The 24,478-nt window shown below is 37.5% G+C and overlaps 1 protein-coding gene across 1 annotated transcript in view; it reads right to left on the bottom strand.

Moving 5' to 3' along the window:
- The window catches only part of FBN2 (fibrillin 2), a 287,333-nt gene that overhangs the window by 183,490 nt on the left and 79,365 nt on the right, over window positions 1-24,478 (bottom strand). The window contains exon 7 of the mRNA XM_049786704.1: window positions 17,560-17,685. Coding sequence (XP_049642661.1) covers window positions 17,560-17,685 — 126 coding nt within the window. The remainder of the gene's footprint in view (window positions 1-17,559; window positions 17,686-24,478) is intronic.

Genomic DNA, 24,478 nt, shown 5'->3' with positions numbered 1-24,478 from the left:
GCTATATGAGTTTGCCATTTTTGTTCTAATTGTGTCCTTTAAAATAAGGAATCCATAAAATACTTGTTCCCTAAAGTAAATAACAGGTAATTGGAGGATGAACCCGACCTTTTTAACCAACATAAAAAAAAAAAGACTACAGCAAGTATTTCCAACACAGATTCCTATTTTCCTCAAAATAAAACTAATACTTCTAAAATCTGGAAAGGTAATATACAGGTTAAAAACACTTGACAATGAAAAATAAAAGTAATCACATTAAGGGGTTAATAGCTTGGAACTAATAAAGAAAGGCAGGTTTCAAACTGCATCCCCCGCCCCACTCTGGCACCAACTTGCTCCAGGGATGGTTCATATGACACCCTAATGATGAGGAAACAGCAATAATCTTCATCTAAGGGCAAGTTGCCTTACCTCATAACCTAACAGTGAGATGAAGTCAGCAGACTCTTTATCCTAGGATCTGTGCAAAAACCAAGATCACTAATTAAGAAGACTGACTACAACAACTGCAACTAAACAGAACTTTTCCTGGGACTATAAAAAAGACTCTATCTTAGGCTTTGTCCTAGGATTTATGCAAAAACCAAGATCCTAATTACAATCACAACTGAGCAGAACTTCTCCTGGCACCATAAATATAGACCTTGAGGTTTGACAACTAACATGTCTGAAGCTTGTGGTCAGTCTCATAACAGTATGCTTCAAGCGTAGAGACACACTGTATCTTTTAGGCCAACGAAATTTCCTTTCTAATTTCCCCAACATTTAATGCACCTATCTAAAGAAGAAAGAAAGAAATAAAACAGAATCGATGCCCAATCTTCAACAAGCTATACAGAGAGAACCAGTTATATTAGCAGTCCAAGGGGCAATGGAGGGGGATGCTGGGAACAGGGTTGGAGGGATGACACCAATGGTGGTGGGAAAAAAAAAACAATAGTGGTGGGAATACCCCTGAATCAATGTCACTATGTACCTTAAATATTACTGTGAAAGACTTGTAAGTCACGTTGGTCACAATAAAAATTATTAAAAAAACAACAAAACAAACTTACCACATTTGACCCCCATTTTATTTATTTATATATTTTCTTATTTTTCTTTTTATCTTCTTTTATTTTAATTTATATTTATAGCTTCTAGACAGGAGCTCCCATCTGCTTTATTTTTTACAGAACTATAGAACATGTATCATCTTGTTCTGTTTCATATTTCTGTCTTCCTACAAACTGAGGGAAAAAGGGTGTAGGGGACCCAGGGGTCAAGCAGTCTCAGGAGCATGAGTGAAAATAAAAAATCATCAAATATAAGTACCCAAACCAAAGTCAACAATAGAATCAAGAGTCCCAAACTACAACAAGAATACACAAAAGGGACCTGCTACCCTAGCAGGCAAGAGTGCTAAATGTGTAGGTATGGGATACATGTAGGGAACCGGGCCGGAAGGAGCTCAACACTGTTGATGGGAATGACTCTAATTCACTGTCACTATGTACCTTAAATACAACTGTGAAAGACTTATAATTCATATTGGTCTCAATAAAAATTAATCCCTATGAAAGAATCAAACATATGGTGATGGAAGAAGCATACAAAAGAATGCTAGATCCCTTCTAAAGAATGAACCAACTGAAAAAACCGGCTATCCTTTGCAAAAGCTGGCTCCCTGTGTGTGACACCAGGCGGGGAAAATCCGCGAAAGTACACCGGCCCAGTGGGGCTCAGCTGTGAAAGACTGTGAGTGTGACCTGTCTATGTCTTTCTACTGTCCTCTTGCGTGAAACTCTTGCGAGTGGGGCAAAAAGAGCCTCCAGAAACCTCGCTCGCCCAGACGCCATTTTCAGGGAGGAACTTCAGAGCATAAAAACCGGCTATCCTTTGCAAAAGCTGGCTCCCTGTGTGTGACACCAGGCGGGGAAAATCCGCGAAAGTACACCGGCCCAGTGGGGCTCAGCTGTGAAAGACTGTGAGTGTGACCTGTCTATGTCTGTCTACTGTCCTCTTGCGTGAAACTCTTGCGAGTGGGGCAAAAAGAGGCTCAGAGGAGCACGGCCGCTCCGCTTCGCTACGCGGCCGTGCACTCTTTCTAAGGAAAGAACTCCATTGCAACAAGAAGGAAAAATCACACTAAGAACGGCGCTATATCACAGAAGCAAACATTTCTCTCTGGACTGTCTTCTCTGTTACATGCTCGGGCCTAAGATTTGACCCAGTGTGAGGCTTCATCCACGGAGGACTCCCCTCCCTTAGAGGCAAGTCAGCCCATCCAGAAAGGGAGGAGCCAGAGGAGTGTGCTGCCTACATCATATAGACAATGAATACCACTACAACACGTAGAAAAACCCACAATACAAATGTGACAATGGGGAAACAGCGCAGGCCAGCATCAGACATAGAGAATGAAGATGACAATTCTGAGGACCAGATAATGACTGAACAACTAATCAACCTCTCAGATAAGGACTTTAGACTAGCAATATGGAAGGTGCTCAACAGACTCCAAGAAACCATGGATCGAGTTGAACAGAACACTAATAAGAACCAAGAAAATATGAAGGCAGAAATGACAAAACTCCAAACTGAAATAACATGTCAACTAACAGGCCTGAAAAACTCAGTAAACGAAGTGAATGACAAAATGGATAAGCTCTGGGACAGGGTATCAGAAGCTGAGAATAGACTTGGTGCTGTGGAAGATGAGATACATAACAATTCCATACAGCAGGAGAGATTGGACAAAAAACTTAAAACAAATGAGCAGACAATGGAAAAATTAGTCAAAGAATGGGAACAGACGAAAATAGAAGTCTATGATAAGATCAACAGAAACAACTTAAGAATCATTGGAGTCCCAGAGACCCAGGAAGAAAATTTCCAGGAAGAATCAATGGTCAAGAACATCATTAAAGAGAAACTTCCAGAGCTAAAGAATATATGTGATCAAATCCTGCATGCCCGAAGAGTACCAACCAAAAGAGACCCCAGAAAAACCACCCCAAGACACATCTTAGTCACAATGACAAATCCCACAGATAGAGACAGAATTCTGAAAACAGCAAGATCAAAAGGGGAAATCATGTTCAAGCAAGCTTCCCTGAGATTTACAGCAGACCTGTCACCAGAAACGCTCAATGCCAGAAAGCAGTGGTGGGATATTGTGACAAGACTGAATGAAATGAATGCTTCACCCAGAATACTATACCCAGCAAAACTCACTTTCCGGTTTGATGGAAGAATACATGGTTTCACAGACAAAAAACAGCTCAGAAACTTCACAGACACAAAACCAGTCTTAAGAGAAAAACTGAAAGACCTAATCTAAGACAAGACTACCCAAAAGACACACCAAATTTTGAAATAAAGATGGCGTTAAATCCCAGGACAATTCTTTCTCTCAACGTCAATGGACTAAATGCACCAGTTAAGAGACACAGAGTGGCTAAATGGATCAAAAAACTCAATCCAACCTTCTGCTGCCTACAAGAAACGCACCTGAATAGTCAGAACAAACATAGACTCAAAATAAAAGGCTGGAGAAAAGTTATCCAAGCAAACAACACCCATAAAAAAGCTGGAGTGGCCATACTAATATCAGATAATGCAAACTTTATACTCAGGAAGGTTGTAAGGGACAAAGACGGACATTTTATATTAATCAAGGGGTACGTAGAGCAGGAAGAATTCACTCTCCTAAACATATATGCACCGAATGAGGGGCCAGCAAAATATTTAATACAACTGCTGACAAATCTGAAAAATAATATCAACAACAATACAATAATTGTGGGGGACCTAAACACGGCTTTGTCAACACTGGACAGGTCAACCAGACTGAAACCCAACAAGAATATACTAGACCTGAGGAGAGAAATGGAAGAAAGAGGCCTAGTGGATATATATAGGACACTCCATCCCCAGAAACCTGGATACACATTCTTCTCCAATGTACATGGGACATTCTCCAGGATAGACTACATGCTGGCACATAAAACATACCTCCATAAGATCAAGAGGATAGAAATTTTGCAGATTACCTTCGCTGACCACAAGGCTCTGAAATTATTTGTGAACTCCAAAGGGACTCAGAAGAAACACTTTAACACCTGGAAGTTAAACAGCCTCATGCTCAATAACCAGTGGGTCCGAGATGAAATCAAGGAGGAAATAAAAAGGTTCCTGGAAACAAATGACAATAAAGACACAAACTCTCAGAACTTATGGGACACAGCAAAAGCAGTACTGAGAGGAAAATTTATAGCTTTGCAAGCACACATCAGGAAGGAAGAAGGAGCTTACCTGAGTAGCTTAATGACACAGCTAATAGAACTAGAAAATGCTCAACAAAAGGACCCAAGAACAGGAAGACAGAAGGAAATAACAAAGCTGAGAGCAGAAATCAACGAAGTGGAAACTCAAAAAACAATCCGAAAGATCAACGAAAGCAGAAGTTGGTTCTTTGAAAAAATAAACAAGATTGATAGACCACTGGCAAACCTAACAAAGAAAGAGAGAGAGAGAAACTTGATAACTCGTATCAGGAATGAAAAAGGAGAGATCACTACTGATATGACAGAGATTCAAAGGGTAATCAGAAACTACTTTGAAAAACTCTACGCCACTAAAAATGAGAACCTGGAAGAAATGGATAAATTCTTGGACTCTTATAATCTTCCACGGTTGAAGGAAGAGGATGTAGCATATCTAAACACCCCCATCACCATTGATGAAATTAAAACAGTAATCAAATGTCTGCCGAAAAACAAAAGCCCAGGTCCAGATGGATTCACTAATGAATTCTATCAAACTTTCCAAGAGGAACTACTGCCAATCTTGGCAAGACTCTTTCATGAAATTGAACAAACAGAAACACTTCCAAATAGCTTTTATGAAGCCAACATCACCTTGATACCTAAACCAGACAGAGACGCTACCAAAAAAGAAAATTACAGACCAATATCACTGATGAATGCAGATGCAAAGATCCTCAACAAAATCCTGGCAAATAGGATTCAATGCCTCGTTAAGAAGATCATCCACTACGATCAAGTAGGTTTCATCCCAGGAATGCAAGGCTGGTTTTACATCCGTAAATCTATCAACATAATACACAACATCAATAACAAGAAAAATAAAAACCACATGATCATATCAATAGATGCAGAGAAAGCATTTGATAAGGTCCAACACCCATTCTTGATCAAAACTCTCAGCAAGATGGGAATGGAGGGAACCTTTCTCAATATAGTGAAGGCCATCTACCACAAGCCAGTGGCAAATATTATCCTCAATGGAGAAAAACTGAAAGCCTTCCCTCTAAATTCTGGCACAAGACAAGGCTGTCCTCTCTCAGCACTCCTATTCAACATAGCACTGGAAGTACTTGCTATAGCGATTAGGCAAGAAAAGGATATCAAGGGAATCCAGATAGGAAAGGAAGAAGTCAAGCTCTCACTGTTTGCAGATGACATGATACTCTACTTAGAAAACCCTAAAGACTCTATCAAAAAGCTTCTAGAAACAATAGACTCATATAGCAAGGTGGCAGGCTACAAAATTAACACACAAAAATCAATGGCCTTTCTATACACCAACAGTAATAAAGAAGAAATGGACATTAAGAAAACAACCCCATTCACAATAGTACCACACAAACTCAAATATCTTGGAATCAACTTGACTAAATATGTGAAGGACCTATACAAAGAAAACTATAAAACTCTGCTCCAAGAAATAAGAGAGGACACACGGAAATGGAAACACATACCCTGCTCATGGATTGGCAGGATTAACATCATCAAAATGTCAATACTCCCCAAGGCATTATACAGATTTAATGCCATCCCTCTAAAGATACCCATGACATTCTTCAAAGAAGTGGATCAGACACTTTTGAAATTCATTTGGAACAATAAACACCCTCGAATAGCTAAAGCAATCATTGGGAAAAAGAATATGGGAGGAATTACTTTTCCCAACTTTAAACTGTACTACAAAGCAACAGTTATCAAAACAGCATGGTATTGGAATAAGGATAGGTCCTCAGATCAGTGGAATAGGCTTGAATACTCAGAAAATGTTCCCCAGAGATACAACCATCTAATTTTTGATAAAGGAGCAGGAAATCCTAAATGGAGCAGGGAAAGCCTCTTCAACAAGTGGTGTTGGCACAATTGGATAGCCACTTGCAAAAAATTAAACTTAGACCCCCAGCTAACATCATGTACAAAGGTAAAATCCAAATGGATTAAAGACCTCGATATCAGCCCCAAAACCATAAGATATATAGAACAGCACATAGGCAAAACACTACAGGAAATTACAGGCATCTTCAAGGAGGAAACTGCACTCTCCAAGCAAGTGAAAGCAGAGATTAACAGATGGGAATATATTAAGCTGAGAAGCTTCTGCACCTCAAAGGAAATAGTGCCCAGGATACAAGAGCCACCCACTGAGTGGGAGAAACTATTCACCCAATACCCATCAGATAAGGGGCTAATCTCCAAAATATACAAGGCACTGACAGAACTTTACAAGAAAAAAACATCTAACCCCATCAAAAAATGGGGAGAAGAAATGAACAGACACTTTGACAAAGAAGAAATACGCATGGCCAAAAGACACATGAAAAAATGTTCCACATCACTAATCATCAGGGAGATGCAAATCAAAACAACGATGAGATACCACCTCACACCCCAGAGAATGGCACACATCACAAAGAATGAGAATAAACAGTGTTGGCGGGGATGTGGAGAGAAAGGAACTCTTATCCACTGCTGGTGGGAATGCTGTCTAGTTCAACCTTTATGGAAAGCAATATGGAGATTCCTCCAAAAACTGGAAATCGAGCTCCCATACGATCCAGCTATACCACTCCTAGGAATATACCCTAGGAACACAAAAAATACAATACAAATACCCCTTCCTTACACCTATATTCATTGCAGCTCTATTTACCATAGCAAGACTCTGGAAACAACCAAGATGCCCTTCAACAGATGAATGGCTAAAGAAACTGTGGTACATATACACAATGAATATTATGCAGCTGTCAGGAGAGATGAAGTCATGAAATTTTCCTATACATGGATGTACATGGAATCTATTATGCTGAGTGAAATAGTCAGAGAGAGAGAGAAAAACGCAGAATGGTCTCACTCATCTATGGGTTTTAAGAAAAATGAAAGACACCCTTGTAATAATAATTTTCAGACACAAAAGAGAAAAGAGCTGGAAGTTCCAGCTCACCTCAGGAAGCTCACCACAAAGAGTGATGAGTTTAGTTAGAGAAATAACTACATTTTGAAATATAGAGAATATAACTACATTTGTCCTAATATTGAGAATGTATGAGGGAAATGTAGAGCCTGTTTAGGGTACAGGCGGGGGTTGGGTGGGGAGGAGGGTGATTTGGGACTTGGGTGATGGGAATGTTGCACTGGTGATGGGTGGTGTTCCTTTTATGACTGAAACCCAAACACAATCATGTATGTAATCAAGGTGTTTAAATAAAAAAAAAATTAAAAAAAAAATAAAAACTCAAAGTCACCATCCATTCAAGAATAATTTACTTGTTTCAGCTGAACTCACTGAGTAAATATTTATTGAGTACTTCTTTAGTCACTGTGCCTTATAAACATAAATTATGGGACTTGTGTGACTAAATTCCATCTTAAAATGTTAAATATGATAGCAGCATTTTAAATAGAGGAAGTTGATATAAAAGACAGGAGGATAAAAGATGGGTCAAGACAAAGCACAGTAATGTAGGTTCAAACAAAACTGTTACGCTGAAACTTTGACAATAAATTATAAAGAAATGCCTTTCAAGTGAAGGGAGAAATGATTATAAAGAGTAGTAATAAAAAAAAAAAAAAAAAAAAAAAAAGAATGAACCAACTTGGGACCAGAGTGATAGCACAGAAGTAGTGCATTTGCCCTGCAGGTTCGATCCTGGCAACTCATATGGTCCCCTGAGCCTGCCTGGAATAATCTCTGAACAAGGGTAATCTATCTTAGGGGCCCCTAAACACACAATGCATAAAAGCCCTGTGCATTACTATGTTCACTATTTACAATAGCCATAATCTGAAAACCCAAGTGCTTAAGAACAAATGAGTAGATAAATAAATTATAGTACATTGACACAATGGAATACTATGCAGCCATTAGACAAAAATGAAGTTATGAAATTTCTTATTCATGGATTGATATGGAAGGTATCATGCTAAGTGTACTGAGTCAAAGGGACAGATGGAGAGGGACAGACATAGATAATCACATTCATTTGCAGGATATTAAGAAAAACCTACAGGATAAAAATAATACCTGATGACAATAGAAACAATGGATAGAAAGTATAGTTAGTCTTATATGCTATGTTTATACAAAGAATAAGTATAATTTATAGTAAAATATAAAATATTTTTAAATGCTTTAAATTTGATGAATGAAAAATATGGAAATATAAATAATAAAGAAATAAAATAACCAAAAAAAAAGGAAGTGTAGTTAAGACGGAGAAGGGCCCGTTATAACAATAATAGATGGAAATTCTTACTCTGGAAAAGAACTGGGAACTGAAAGAAAGAGAAATGATATGCATGATAACCCTTCAGGAATAGTATCGCAAACCACAGTGTCTAAAAAATAAAAAAAAGGATAAAGAAAAAGGAAGAAAGAGAAGAAAAGTATCTGCCATTGGTGTGGGATGGAAGGATGGAGAGTAACAAGGAAAATGAAATGTGTGCCAGAAATGAACACTGGTGAAGAAATTAGAACAGTGTATGACTGAAATGGAACCATCAAAAACTTTTTAACTCTGATTCTTATAATGATTAAAATTAAAAAATAAAAACAAGATTAATGAAGAGCAAGATCCAATGAATTGTGGTGGAGGGACAGTTTTTACTGACTGAGAACTTGGAAGCATACATTTGTAAAGGCCTAAAATATTACTCCTCAAACATATACAGTCATATAAACCAATGTTACCTCAGTACAAAAAATTTACATATGCTTGTACATGTAAAGTATATTTTATGAGAAAAAAATCTCATAATGAAAAATGGATGAATATAAAGTAGGTTTTGGTAGAACAATAATATTATGTCAAAAATATAATGATTCATAAAATTGAGTGCCCATCAAAAATATTTATGAACCAAAAAATAGATATACGTATATATGCATATATACTCTTCATTAAGTTAACATTTGTTTACAGATAAACTCATGAAATACTTATGAAATTTCAGAAGATTAGATTCTTGCCTCCTATGTACGTATTTGTCACCATCCATCGCCATAAAAGGACATACACATACGTGGGCCAAGAGTAGTTGCTTTGCAGTCTGGCTAACCCAGCAAAGTTCGATCCCCAGCATCTCTTATGGTGACCTGAGCTCAACAAGAGTGATCCTTGAGAGCAGAAACAGGTCTAAGTCCTGAGCACTGCTGGATGACCACCCCCCCATCCCCTACACCCCACAGAAATGTGTTGATATGTAGCTAACATGATGTGTTTATATGAATACAATGGTGTATTACACTATATAGAAAGGAACACTCATGAATATATATTATATATACACACAAAGAAACAGATAGAAACCAAAAGAATTGAGAAGAAATCTGGATAATTAAATGCTAGAAATGCTGGTCTTCATCTGTTATCTACTTTGAAAGTTCAACCTTTATGGAAAGCGATATGGAGATTCCTCCAAAAAACTGGAAATCGAGCTCCCATACGATCAGCTATACCACTCCTAGGAATATACCCTAGGAACACAAAAATACAATACAAAAACCCCTTCCTTACACCTATATTCATTGCAGCACTATTTACCATAGCAAGACTCTGGAAACAACCAAGATGCCCTTCAACAGACGAATGGCTAAAGAAACTGTGGTACATATACACAATGGAATATTATGCAGCTGTCAGAAGAGATGAAGTCATGAAATTTTCCTATACATGGATGTACACGGAATCTATTATGCTGAGTGAAATAAGTCAGAGAGAGAGAGAAAAACGCAGAATGGTCTCACACATTTATGGGTTTTAAGAAAAAATGAAAGACATTCTTGCAATAATAACTTTCAGACACAAAAGAGAAAAGAGCTGGAAGTTCCAGCTCACCTCAGGAAGCTCATCACAAAGAGTGATGAGTTTAGTTGGATAAATAACTACATTTTGAACTGTCCTAATAATGAGAATGTATGAGGGAAATTGAGAACCTGTTTAGAGTACAGGCGGGGGTCGGGTGGGGAGGAGGGAGACTTGGGACATTGGTGATGGGAATGTTGCACTGGTGATGGGTGGTGTTAAAAAAAAAAAAAAAAGAAAGTTCTAATCTACCTAACTGTCAAAAAGCAGACCATGCTTTGACTAGCTTCACTAGGCCAAGCCACTGATTTGCAAGTGTTGACTAACCAAGATTTTATTAGCTTTTTGTATAAAAGTGACTTAAGATGTTATTTCTTCACAATATGAAACCATATTTAATATTGGCATTTTACTTTCAATTACAATCAGCTTTTTTTGTTTGCTTGTTTTGGGGTCACATACAGCAGTGCTCAGGGGTCACTCCTCGCTACTACAGTTGGTGGTCTTGGTTTTTGCACCTATCCCAAAACAAAGCCTAGGATAGGCTTCTTACAGCCACACCCCTACTTAAGCATGGTCACTGTTGAACTTTGCTTTGTGATTGGAATCATTTTTCTCTATATCTATGGCTGAATTTACCCCTATCTATCCCCCTGCTTAAAGATTAAACTTGTCGCACTCCTACCTGAAAATGTGTTGACCCCACTTACTCTGTGTGTGGTTTCATTATTTCATATTTCATATTCAGCCTCTCGTGTTACCCGTTCTTCCTCTCGTGAAAAATTTGCTCCTCACTAGAGATGCTGAGACACAAGATGCCTGCAGCATTTACTAACTTATTATTTTAGTGTCTATAGTAATCTGGCAAAGATAGAAAAAGAATGAAAATACTACTGCCATAGATGAGGAATAACTTTTGTATAGGAACAAAAGTAAGTTTCATTTAACAGTTAACACTCTTGTTAAATGGAGAGGGAATTAAAATTTATATATCATATTACATATTTTTTATAAAGAACTTAAAAGGGGGTGGAAGAAATAGTACAGAAAACCATTTGTACTACTTGACATACTGCACAGCTAGAAGTAACCCCTGAGTGCCTCTGGGTGTGGCCCAAAACTCCAAAAAGAATAACTTAAAAGATAATAATATTATGCATTTTAAATTGATAACCTAAAAACGTTTTGGTTTTGATTTTACGGGCACACCCAGTAATGGTCAGGGAGTTATTCCTGGCACTGTGCTCAAAAATCATTCCTGGTGGGCTTGGGGAATCATATGGGAAGCCAGGGGTCGAACCCAGGTCAGTTGCATATAAGGAAAGGACTCTACAATCTGTACTATTCTCCAGTCCCAATGATCTAATTTTTAACTGTTTCTTATATTTACAAATATTAGACATTATTCCTTATGCTTCTATTTTAACATAATGAGCCTTTTGAGATATAGTCAATATTAATTTTAAAACTATTTTAAATCCAATATATTTTTGTATATCAGTAAAAGGAAATACTTTTAAAGATTTATTTTCCATACTTTATCAAAGCAGAATTAGAAGAACAGTTAAGTTTCTGTACCAACAATATCATGCTCATAAATAAATACATTTGTTGTCACAAATCTCAACCAACAAAATTTTGCTGTGGCAATGGACCAAAACCCAATGATGCTTTATAATTACAAACTACTATTTGTTACAGAAAGAGCCATTGGAGAAAACTGTTCAGACACAATGGAAGGCTATTTTTCTGCCTTCCATTTCAGCCAGGAGAGAATAGCTGGCTTAGAACATGTTAAATAAGGTACAGTCTGGAAGGAGAACATGCAAGGACATCTGGCACTTACTAGGACATTAATGCTTTATTTTGAAAAGTAAAAGTAGAAACATGTAGATGTAATACACCATTTTATATTAAGACTTACTGATTTTCACTTCTCTTCACAAAACTCAAGGAATATTAAACTTAAAAGATCTTCGAATAGAGTAAAACTTTCTTTTTGGATGTGAAAAGATAATTTTGTCCAACGAAGATTAATTTTACCCATCATATGATTTAGGAAAAGATTCTTTAGCCATTCTGGCCAGAATAAATAAGGCATGACTTAAGTAGGCATGAGAAATTTTATTGAATCTGGTTCCCTAACTGAAAAGAAAGAGAAAATAATTGAGAGAGGGAAGAGGGACAGGGAAAAGGAGAGATTCCTTTCTCTGCTGGGCTCAGATTTAAAGCTTAAACAGAAGGTTCAATCATAACATAAGAAAGGGGAACCTGATGGGAGAATCTACCACATCAATAACATAAAACACAAAGAGTTCAATAATAGAGATGGAATACTATGTTTCAAACACTAAATTAAAAGAGAATGACACCCCACCAATTTTAGTGAAGATCTCTGCCATCTTTCCAAACACAGTTTTATCTCAGACTTCACATTTTACCACCCTTTGAAATTCCACCCACGTCAAAGAAGTTTATTCTATTGCAGTTTAGGTCAACATACTTTTTTGGTGCCTATGATACAGCATTAACTGTTCCAGATTCTAGGATATAAGGGTACCTTAATATCTAGAATATTAAAGTTATTATTCCCTTGTTTGAAGAGGTCTTTGTTTTCAAGGATATAACTCATAGTTTATTTGCACATTTTTCTATTGTGCAAAAAAAATCAAAGCACAACAGAAAAATGGTAGTACGCTAATAATGATGTTTGCACAATTTTCCCAATCCCAGATACAAAACACTGAAATTATCTTTCTACTTTTGAACAATCCCAGTAATTTTTCAATCAAAAATGTCATTTTTTAAAGGAGGATTTCATTGTTATATAAATAAAGATATAAACTTTCCAATAATATATATATATAGTAATATATATATATAAACACACACACATTTGTTTTTGGTTTTGGTTTTTGGATCACACCTGGCGGTGCCTCAGGGGTTACTCCCTGGCTTGGGGGACCATATGGGACATCGGAATTCCAATCACCGTCCTTCTGCATGCAAGGCAAACATCCTACCTCCATGCTATTTCTCCGGCTCCTCCAACAATACTATATTTTATATTTAACATGAAATTCACATATAAAAAAGGCAAAAATGCCTAAACTTTGAAAACTTGTTAGTTAGTTTGAATGAATGCCAGTTTTAAATCATGGCAAAATTTTCTTATAGTGACATTCTATAAATTATAGATAAACTGACTACAATTCAAAACCTGTCTCCCTAAGTGTAACAAGAGTTTACAGTTTTTTTTTTCCAGATATATTATGCTGTCAATTAAGTAAATTTACCTAACTAAATAACACTTGATCTTTTATAAAAAGGAACAATATTACCCAAAGAACCTCGACTCTCACTTAACACATATCCAAAGAAAAATGACTAATGAACAAAGTAATGGTTTCATAAAATCTCTAGATTTTAGGTTCTAATCACCAACTCCTTCCAATTCTGTTATTCCTCCCAATCCTAAATATTAAATTACATAATGATTTCTGGGCACTGGTTAAATAGATTTGGCTGCCTGGATTCAGGCCTCCGGGCACTGCCTATTCCACATCAATAGTTTCCTTTCCTAAATAACATAGTCAAGAACAAATAAAGAGTTTCACTGTCTTTCTACAAATGCTGTCTTGGCTCTATATGTTGTATAGATGTAATATGATATGGAAAAAGGCTCATTCTATTTTCAGCTAAGAAGAAATAATTTTTTTGAAAATTAATGGAAATCTCATAACTACCTAGTGAGTGACTATGTCTTCTTACCTATAATCAAACACTATTTTGTTCCAGGTCAGCTTGCTGGACCTAGTTTGTGTGTCTAGGTGAAAAGTGAAGGGAAAAGATAAAATGTTGAGCATTAGAATGCACCCCAGAAAACAAAGAGGGGGAAAAAAAAAGGCAGCAAAGTAATAGCCGCAAATGCAGTCTTTCAGCAGGTCTCTGGCATTCTGGATTGATTCTTACATTAACTCGACAAATGTTCTTAACTTTCAAATACTTTTCTTAATTTTTTCCATATAGGCAGACTTTTGTTATCAACATTGTATTTAAGAAGGCATATATTATTTGGAAAGTCTTGCTAAAAGTTTTGAAGATCAAGTCCTGAAAATGAAGATTTTAATGCCTTTTCTTGAAATTTTAATAATAAAATATTAATAAAAAATTTGTTCTTTGGAGGAAAGATGATGGGCTTATACTTGACTATTTTAACCAAAATTTATATCACAGACAATTCTATTTTTAAGTATTTTTGAGTAAAATATTCTTTCATACAGCACCTATTGAAGAAATTTCAAATTTTCAAGTCAATTCCATTGGGTATTTTTGGTTGGTTTATTTGTTTGGGTGAACATCCTAACAGTGCTCAGGACTTACTAGTAGCTTTTACTCAGGGATAATGATCATATGATTGCATGACTGTATTATTTCTTAACACTATGTAGTATTCCATTGTGTATATGTATCATCTTCATGATTCACTCATCTGTTGTTAGACATCTAGGTTGATTGCAAGTTTTAGTTATTGTACTGAGTGCTATAATGAATAGTCCAATGTGCCATACATCCATTTGGATGAATACTTTTCTTTTTCTTTACTTTTCTCTCTTCTTCGTGTGTGTGTGTGTGTGTGTGTGTGTGTGTGTGTGTGTTTTGGGGCCACACCTGGTGACGCTCAGAGGGTTACTCCTGGCTTTGTGTTCAGAAATTGCTCTTGGCTTGGGAGGTCATATGGGACCCCAGGGGATCAAACGGTCCGTCCTAGGTTAGCCGCATGCAAGGTAAACACCCTATACTGTGCCACCACTTCGGCCCCCGGGGCGAATGTTTTTCTGTCCTGGGGATAGATACTCCAGGGGGATTTCTGAGTCATGTGGCAGCTCAATTTTTAGTTTACTGAGAACTCTCCATATTGTTCTCCAATGGGGTTGGACCAGACTGCATTCCCACTATGGATGAAGTTTCCTTTCTAATCACATCTCTTATCACATCATCCAATCATCATTATTGTTGTTGTTGTTATTATTTGGTTTTTGGTTTTTAGGTCATACCTGGTGACACTCAGAGGTTACTCCTGGCTATGTGCTCAGAAATCGCTTCTGGCTTGGGGAACCATATTGGACCCTGGGAATGGAACTGAGATCTATCCCGGGTCAGTCGCATGCAAGGCAAATGCCATAACATTCCAGCCCCTGTTTTTTTGATATGTGCCATCCTTATTAGTGTAAGATGTAACATCCTCATTGTTGTCTTGATTTGGATTTCCCTAATGATAAGTGATGATGAACATTTTTTCATGTGTCTATTGGACATTTGTTGGTCTTCCTCAGAGAAGTGCCTGTTTATTTCCTCTCCCCATTTTTGATGTATTTTTTTTAGGTTTTATGAAATTAACCTTGTGAATATATTCTAGATATCAAACCTTTATCTGACATTTTGAATGAGAAAAATTTTCCCCATCAGTTAGCTGTCTTCTAGTTTTAGTCCATGTTTCTTTAGCCATACAGAAACTTTTTTAGTTTGATTGTAGTACCATTTATTTAGGTTTGATGCTATAGCTCTTGCTATTGCACCTTATCATCAAAGACTTTTTTGAGATGTAAGTCTTGGTATACTGCCTATGTTTTCCACAATAAGCTTTATGGCTTTGGGTCTGATATGAAGGTCTTTAATTCATTTTGAATTGACTTTTGTGTAAGGTGTAATATATGTATCAATTCTTTATGTTCTTACACAAGATTATCTAGTTGTTCCACAACATTTGTTGAAGAGACTGTCTTTGTTCCATTTCAAATTCTTGGCTTCTCTGTCAAATATTATTTAACCATATATTTGGTGGTATGTCACTGAATATTCTATTTGGACCCATTGGTCTGAAACTCTGTCTTTGTTCCAATACCATGCTGTTGTAATCATTATGACTTTGTAGTAGAGCTTCAAGTTAGGTAAGGAGATGCCTCCTGGTTTCTTGTTTTTTTTTTTAATATAGATTTGGCTAACCTAGATATTTTGTGGTTCCACAAAAAACTTTACAATTGATTGTTCTAAGTCCTTAAAAAACGATGTCTGAATTTGCATAGGGATTACATTGAATCTACATAGTAGTTTAGGTAAGGTATATAGAAAAAAAGTAGGCAAAACACTCCATGACATTGAGATTAAAGGCATCTTCAAGGAGGAAATACCATAGTCCAAACAAGTGGAAGCAGAGGTAAACAAATGAGATTACATCAAACTGAGAAGCCTCTGCACTTCAAAGGAAATAGCAACCAGGATAAAAAGGCCACTCACGAAATGGGAGAAATCATTCATCCAATTACCATCAGATTAAGGGCTAATATCTAAGATATACAGGTACTAACATAACAACAAGAAAAACATCTAACCCCATCAAAAATGGAGAGAAGAAATGAACAGATATTTCCTAAAAGAAGAAATACAGATGATTCAGTAATACCACTCATAGAGATAACTCATAGGACCACAAAAAACACAAGAGAATAATGCTCTCTTCACTCCTATGTTCATAGAAGCTATTTACAATAGTAAAAATCTGGAAACAACCCAGATGGCCAGCAAAAGAAACTGTGGTACATCTATGCAACAGAATACTATGCAGCTGTTAGAAATATTGAAGTCATGAAATTTGCCTTTACATGGATGGATATAGGGACTATTGTGATTCATTGTGATGAATGAAATACATCAGGAGAGAGATAAGCACAGAACAGTCTCACTCATCTGTGGGATTTAAAAAAAATAAAAGACAGTATAGTATTAATACCCAGAGACAATAGAAAAGAGGGTCAGAAAGACCAGCCCATGATATTAAGCTTACCACATAGAGTGGTAAGTGCATTTAGAGAAATAACTACACTAATAAGTACCATGACAATGACAGAGAGAGAAATACAATGACTTCTCACAGACAGGCAGGGGATGGGCAACATTGGTGGTGGGAATGTTGCACTGGTGAAGGGGAGTGTGTATTTTATGGCTCAAACCCAACTATTAAGATGCTGGTACTTAACTAAATAAATTGTTATTATACACATATTGTGTTTAAAAAAGTAAATGGAGAAACCCTTTCTTAAGACACTATATGAATGGTTTGATACCTCTCTCACTAGAGAGAACAAATTAAGAAGAGTGTTCATTGGCTTCTGTTGTTTTGTTTTTGGTTCTATACTCCTGGTTTTGCTCTCAGGGTTTAGTCCAGACTAACTTTGGAGTCCATAAATTATGCTAGAGTGTCAAATCCAGGTTGGCTACATGCAAGGTAAATGCCCTACTCACTGTACTATCACTCTGGCTCCTCGTTAGCATTTTTTCCAAATGAAACCCATTAAATAAGCAAACCAAAAAGAATTCACTTAATACAGCAAAATATTTTCATAAAACAACAGGTATGTTTTAAGAATATCCATCAATCAGCTACTCACCTTCACATTTCTGAGTGGTCTCACTTTGCTTGTGACCAGCAGGGCATTTGCATTCAAAGGAGCCCACTGTATTGATGCAGTTTCCTCCTTGGCATATCCCAGGAATAGCCTGACATTCATCAACATCTGTAAGATAAAAGATTTTTGAGTATAGGTACCATTAAATTTAAAACTGTAGATAGACATAGACATAGATATATAGATATAGATAGGCATTAATGCATATAATAAACCTAGTTTTATCAAGAAAATTATCTGAAGGAACTTAGGACCCCTTTGAACATTAATATTTTAACTTTTATTAATAAAATATAGCTCTAACTTTGTCTCTTGATTTCTTGGAAACTCAAAGAGACTCCATATTTCTGCTATAGACTCAGAGAAGAATGACTAGACAAAAAGTTATATATCTACCCAATACACTAAACACAGTCACTGGTTCTTCAGAATGCTTTCAAAAATCTGTCTTGGCATATTGTATAAGATTACTATAAGTTAAATAGTATAAAATTACTTGAAAATAGATAGGACACAATGGTAATAAAATAGAACACACAACGTAACTCTATATGATGATTTTGTTGTTAATTTTGGGCTGCACTAGTGGGGTGTCAGGGCTTACTCCTGGTTCTTTTCTCAGGGATCACTTCAGGTAAGCTAAAGGAATCATATGTAGTACTAAGGCTTAAACCCAGGCTTATTTGTATGCAAGGCAAATACCCTTGTATTTGCTGTACTATCATTCTGGCCTTTAGTAATGATATTAACTAGATTTATTGTGACAAATTCAGCATAATATATGTACATATTTTGAATAATCATGTTTTATACTTATAACAGCATATTGGTATGTGATAAAAGCATCTCAAAAATCAATATAATAGAGGTAAGCAAAGGGAAAAAGCAGTAAAAATATATGGAATATCAGACAAGAGATAGTAAGATATAGTTTAAATTCAATAATCTATAATATTACATGGAATGTACAAGTAATGAGATTATGTGATTTTTTAAAAAAAAAAATAAGATACAGGAACTAGAGAGATAGTAGGGGATTTAAATGTTTGACTTGCACAGAATTGACAAGTTTGATCCCTGCATATGTTCTCCAACAGGAATGATCTAGTACAGAGCCATGAATAAACCAATATGGCCCCCAAAATTCTCCCCTCCTAAAAGTATGATAAAATGAGATACTGTCTAGAAGAAAAATCATTTCTCATCAATAGCTTACAAATAAAAAGAATAAAAAACACTTATCTAGTGGTCATTAAGTGAAAGAAACTTAGAGTCACTAGGTTACATATTATATACTCTTTTTTTATACTACAAAGAAACCTGCAACAAAGAAAATAGCTATTTATATTGAACTAGTGTTCAATCAAGCTCTCATTATAGAGGCTTATCATACTGTTCTAATTTTTTTATCCACAGAAACAGGTGCAGAATGCAATTGGAAGCCAGAGACTCCCACTGCAGTGCTAACTATAAGTACCATATTTTCCGGTGTAAAAGACGACTGGATGTATAAGATGACCCACTACTTTTCCTGTTAAAATATAGGTCTGGGGCTATATTCATCATATAAGACTACCTCTCTTTTAACGCACACCACATGAAAATTAAAAAAAGTATATATTTTATTTCAATATGCAAATTTTAATTAAAAGGCTTATGTCATGCATATACTTTGCTGGAAAACTGTCACTTATAAACATAAGGCTATTTGTCATCAAATATATAAACATAAAACAGTGATCTACATTGAGAGCAGGGATAGGGCTCCTCTAAGAGCAGCTGGCTGGGGTGCAGTGATTAAAAGGACAGACAGCTAGAGGGAGACAGAGCACCTCTTCTGTGTCCATAAAAGCTGAAAAGAGGGCTGTGCACCAGAAAGCCACATACCCGGTGGGTGGATGGGATGCAGCGCTCGGTAACTCAGCTCCTCTGTGTGTCCTGAAAGATGAATCAGGACAAGCAGAGGACTGAGTGATGACGCCTGGCAGCTGGATGGGATGAGGCAGTAAGGGGGATGGATCATTCGCTACTGAAGCTGAAGTAAGTTTCAACATGCCGTATACCGGCGTATACTTGTAAGAAGTTTTTCTTGAGTTAAAAAGTCGTCTAATACGCCAGAAAATATGGTATGTTTTAATGCCTTATATCATTATGTATAAAAGAACACTTCAATTTCTGTGTCAGTGATTCTTGGAAATATAGGTTGGTCTTTGTAATTTTGTATGTCAGTGCTCTTTCTTTTTTTTCTTTATTTAAACATCTTGATTACAAATATGATTGTGATTAGGTTTCAGTCATGTAAAGAACAACCTCCTTCACCAGTGCAACACTCCCACCACCAATGTCCCAAATCTCCCTCCATCCCACCCCACCCCCACCTGTACTCTAGACAGGCTTTCCAGTTCCCTCATTCATTCACATGATTATGGTCGTTCTCAGTGTAGTTATTTCTATTGCTGCACTCACCACTCTTTGTGGTGAGCTTCATGAAGTGAGCTGGAAGTTCCAGCCCTCCTCTCATTGTCTCTGAGGATTGTTGCAAAAATGACTTTTATTTTTCTTAAAACCCATAGATGAGTGAGACTATTCTGTGTGTCTCTCTCTCCCTCTGACTTATTTTACTCAGCATGATAGACTCCATGTACATCCATGTATAGGCAAATTTCATGACTTCATCTTTCCTGATGGCTGCATAATATTCCATTGTGTATATGTACCACAGTTTCTTCAGCCATTCGTCTGTTGAAGGGCATCTTGGTTGTTTCCTGAGCCTGGTTATTGTGAATAGTGCTGCAATAAATATAGGTGTGAGGAAGGGGGTTTTTGTATTGTATTCTTGTGTTTCCTAGGGTATATACCTAGGAGTGGAATAGCTGGGTCGAATGGGAGCTCAATTCCAGTTTTTTGGAGGAATCTCCATATCACTTTCCATAGAGGTTGGACTAGACGGCATTCCCACCAGCAGTGGATATGAGTTCCTTTCTCTCCACATCCCCGCCAGCACTGATTGTTCTCATTTTTTGTGATGTGTACCAATCTCTGTGGTGTGAGATGGTATCTCATCATTGTTTTGATTTGGATCTCCCTGATGATGAGTGATGAGGAGCATTTTTTCATGTGCTTTTTGGCCATTTGTATTTCTTTTTTATCAAAGTATCTCCAAATACAGTACTAATTATGACAATGTCTTGACAAAATACTCTTAATTTCCTTTTCATTTCATTTCATTATGTCTGCTCTTATTATCTAATGCTTATGACCATAGAGTCCACTGAAATAGGTAACTGCACACTCCAGGGGTCCTTAAACTTTTTAAACAGGGGGGCCAGTTCACTGTCCCTCAGACCATTGGAGGGTCTGACTATAGTAAAAACAAAACTTATGTATGAATTCTTATGCACACTGCATATATCTTATTTTGCAATGAAGAAACAAAACAGATACAAATACAATATGTGGCCTGCTGGCCATAGTTTGAGGACCACTGCTTTAGTTACAGGTCCCGTTCATTATGATTTTGCAAATTATCATCATCTTTATATTTTCAGTTCAAGCTACTTTACTAATGATATCATAATGCCCACGCTGTCAAGTTTCCTGAAACGAAAAGAACCTGGATGCCAAGACATGGTAGATGATACCACATGGAGTAGACTCCTCCTGTAGTGCTCATTACCATATTGCTTAATAACCTAGATATGAAAATTATTTTTATTCCAAAATGTTTCATGCACAATATAAGCCTGAATGCTTTATTTAGAAAAGTTTACTCCCACCACTGATGAAGTGCCTAAAAATTGGAAAACCTTCCCCTCCCCAATGTACCAGCTCCATTTCTTAAAGTGTCCTGACTTATCACATAAGATTCAGTTCTCCAACTACAACCTATGAATAGATCTCCAATGTCTATCTAAATGTGTGTGCCTATGTGGTGGATTCCTTTGTTTGTTTATGTGTATTGTTCATATTCCTGCCTAGTCTATATTTTATATATATTCTGTTATATATTATCCCTCCCCCTTATCACTACCTTTAAAAAAACCCTTCTATCCTCTCACCCCTCAACCCTGATTCATTTATCTCCCTCTTTACCCTCAATTATTAACTTCTCAGGAAAACAGGACCTTCTCCCTGCCCCAGCAAGCTGCCACACAGCTCCCAAGGAGAGAAGATATCCTCTCAGCCCCATCTCTCGCCTGGCAAGAAGCTGCATACACTGCTCCTGCTGATTCATTCTATGTAGTTCATTTTCTTCCACTCCCCTCACTGTATCCCAGGGTTCTCAAACTCAATTTATGGGGGGGGGCACAGGAGGCAAAGTCGGGGTTAGGCAGGACCGCATAAGGAATTTCACAAAAAAAGTCCTCAAATGTCATTATTAACAGTTTTAATTATTTCTTCTGAACATGAATAGAACATTGAGTGAAGATCATGAATAGTTCTACTGAACATGGCATCTTTTGCCTATTCCTTGCTGCCAGAGACCTGACAGCGCTTCTTCTCACAAATCTGAACCACATTTGGTTTTAGAGAGGAAGCAGTTGAGACCCTCAGTATGGCTTGAAGATGATCATCATTAAGTCTAGACCTGTACTTTGACTTATTGAAGTTCAATGTAGAGAATAACTTTTCATGCAAATATGTGCTCCCAAAAAGTCACATGGTGTGCTTGAACATTCGGGAAAGCTCAGGGAAGCTGGGGGGCAATTCTCTCAAAAATTGCCCATGCATATCTGCTTTTCCACTAATCTCCCTGAACTTGGCTTTGAGATCAGAGTTGCATTGCAGGTCAGTGAGCTCCATTTGAAGCACAGGAGGGGCATCTTGCACATCAAAGGAAAAGGGGTCCACAAAAATTTGGAAAGTGGCTCTGTGCTTTTTGAAGTCTGCAAATCTGTGATCAAATTCCTTCTCTAGTTTAAAAATAGCATCAATATATTTCTCACCACTGAATGGTATGCCTGCATCCACAAGTTCCTTGCATGCTGGGAAATGGCAAAGGTTTGTCTGAGAGAGCTGGGATTTCCATAACACAAGTTTTGTGGAGAATGCTCTCACGTTGTCATAGGCAGCACTGATAAGCTGCCCCAGGCCTTGTAACATCTTGTTTAGAACATTCAGCTTATGTGTGATGTCAACAAGGAAAGCTAAGTCCATGAGCCATTTTGGGATCACTCAACTCAGAAACAGCATTCCCATCCTTCTCCATGAAGGCTTCACTTCTCTCAACTCAAAAAATCTTTTCAGGACATTTCCCCTGATGAGCCAATGCACCTCGGTGAAATAGAGCACACCTCCATATTCTGACTCCATTTCCTCTAAAAAAGCATGGAACCTCCTGTGCGTTAAGCCCTGGATCTGATTTGGTTGATGCTTTTCACAACAACAGACATCATGTTGTTACACGGCAGGCATTTACTGCAAAGGGCCTGCTGATGGATAATGAAGAGCAATGGCCTTCTCTACACCCTCTTCTTCAATTTTTTTTTTGAACAAGTGCCACCAGTCCATTTTTTCTCCCTGTCATCGATGGCGCTCTATCGGTTATTATTCCAAAAACCTCTTCCATGGCAAACCTGCATTCTCAATGGCATCACACAGATGCCGAAATATCTCATTAGCGGTGTCTGGCCATGCATTGGAATTATTGTGAGCAGCTCCTCTGTCAATTCAAAATTGCAATCAACACCACAGACATAAATTGTGAGCTGAGCAGTGTCTGTTTTATCTGTGCCCTCGTCAAGAGCAACTGAGCATGCATCAAAACATTTGGCTTTCTCACACAGTTGATGATAAATGTCACTTGACATGTCAGAAATGCGCTCTGCCACAGTGTTGACAGAAAGGCTGATTTTGCTAAACTGACCTTTCTTTTCCAGACAGATAATACTTGCAGCCTGTAACATGCATTTTTTTTAACAAACTCTCCTCCTGTGAATGGTTTCCCTGCCTTAGCAATCATCTCACTAACCATTGGCTCTCTCATTTCCTTGATATTGTGCACATTCCTCAGCATGTTTAGTTGAATAATGGCATTTCAAGTTGTATTCCTTGTGCACTGCAACTTTCTCTGAGCAAATAAGACATGTGGGGATGCCCCTGTGCTCAGCAAAGAAATACTGCATCTCCCACTTTTTCTGACATTGCCTGTGCTCATCATCAATCTTTCTCTTCACTGCAAGCTTTGATGAAGTCATGATGAAGGTATGACAAAATCTGATTCTGTAATAAACTTCCCTCCCTTAGGCCTCTGATAATGCAAGGGACAGCGGGCAGGAGCAGCGGAAATGATGTCTGCGCTAGGCGCAAAGTATTCGCAATTATTCGGTTACCAAATATTCGCAATAAAAATCGCATAGTAAGAAAAAATCGCAAAAAAAATCTCATTAAACATCTGCATATCCAGAATGGAACTGCTTGAGGTATACGAATGTTTAATGCGACTTTTTCTTACTAATGCAATTTTTATTGCAATTATTCGGTAAGCAAATAATCGCGAATACTGCGATATTTGAAGGCCGGCCGGGGGCCACAAAATGTTGTATGGAGGGACACAAACAATCCACGGGCCGCGAGTTTGAGACCCCTGCTGTAGACTGTTGCTACCAAATTCAGCCCCACTGGGACCCTCAGATCAAGGATCCCTGATCTCTGAATGCTACCAAACCATTTCTCAGACTCCACAAAATCATGTTGCAGGATGAAAATATGCCCTGAATTTTTATCTCCCTTCAGACTATCTCAAAAGACTTAAATAGGGGGCCGGGCGGTGGCGCTGGAGGTAAGGTGCCTGCCTTGCCTGCACTAGCCTAGGACGGACCGCGGTTCGATCCCCCGGCGTCCCATATGGTCCCCCAAGAAGCCAGGAGCAACTTCTGAGCGCATAGCCAGGAGTAACCCC

The sequence above is a fragment of the Suncus etruscus genome, chromosome 14 (assembly GCF_024139225.1).
Source record: "Suncus etruscus isolate mSunEtr1 chromosome 14, mSunEtr1.pri.cur, whole genome shotgun sequence".
Classification (NCBI taxonomy): Eukaryota; Metazoa; Chordata; class Mammalia; order Eulipotyphla; family Soricidae; genus Suncus; species Suncus etruscus.
Note: the sequence above shows the minus strand (reverse complement) of the source record. Positions and strands in the feature narration are given on the sequence as shown.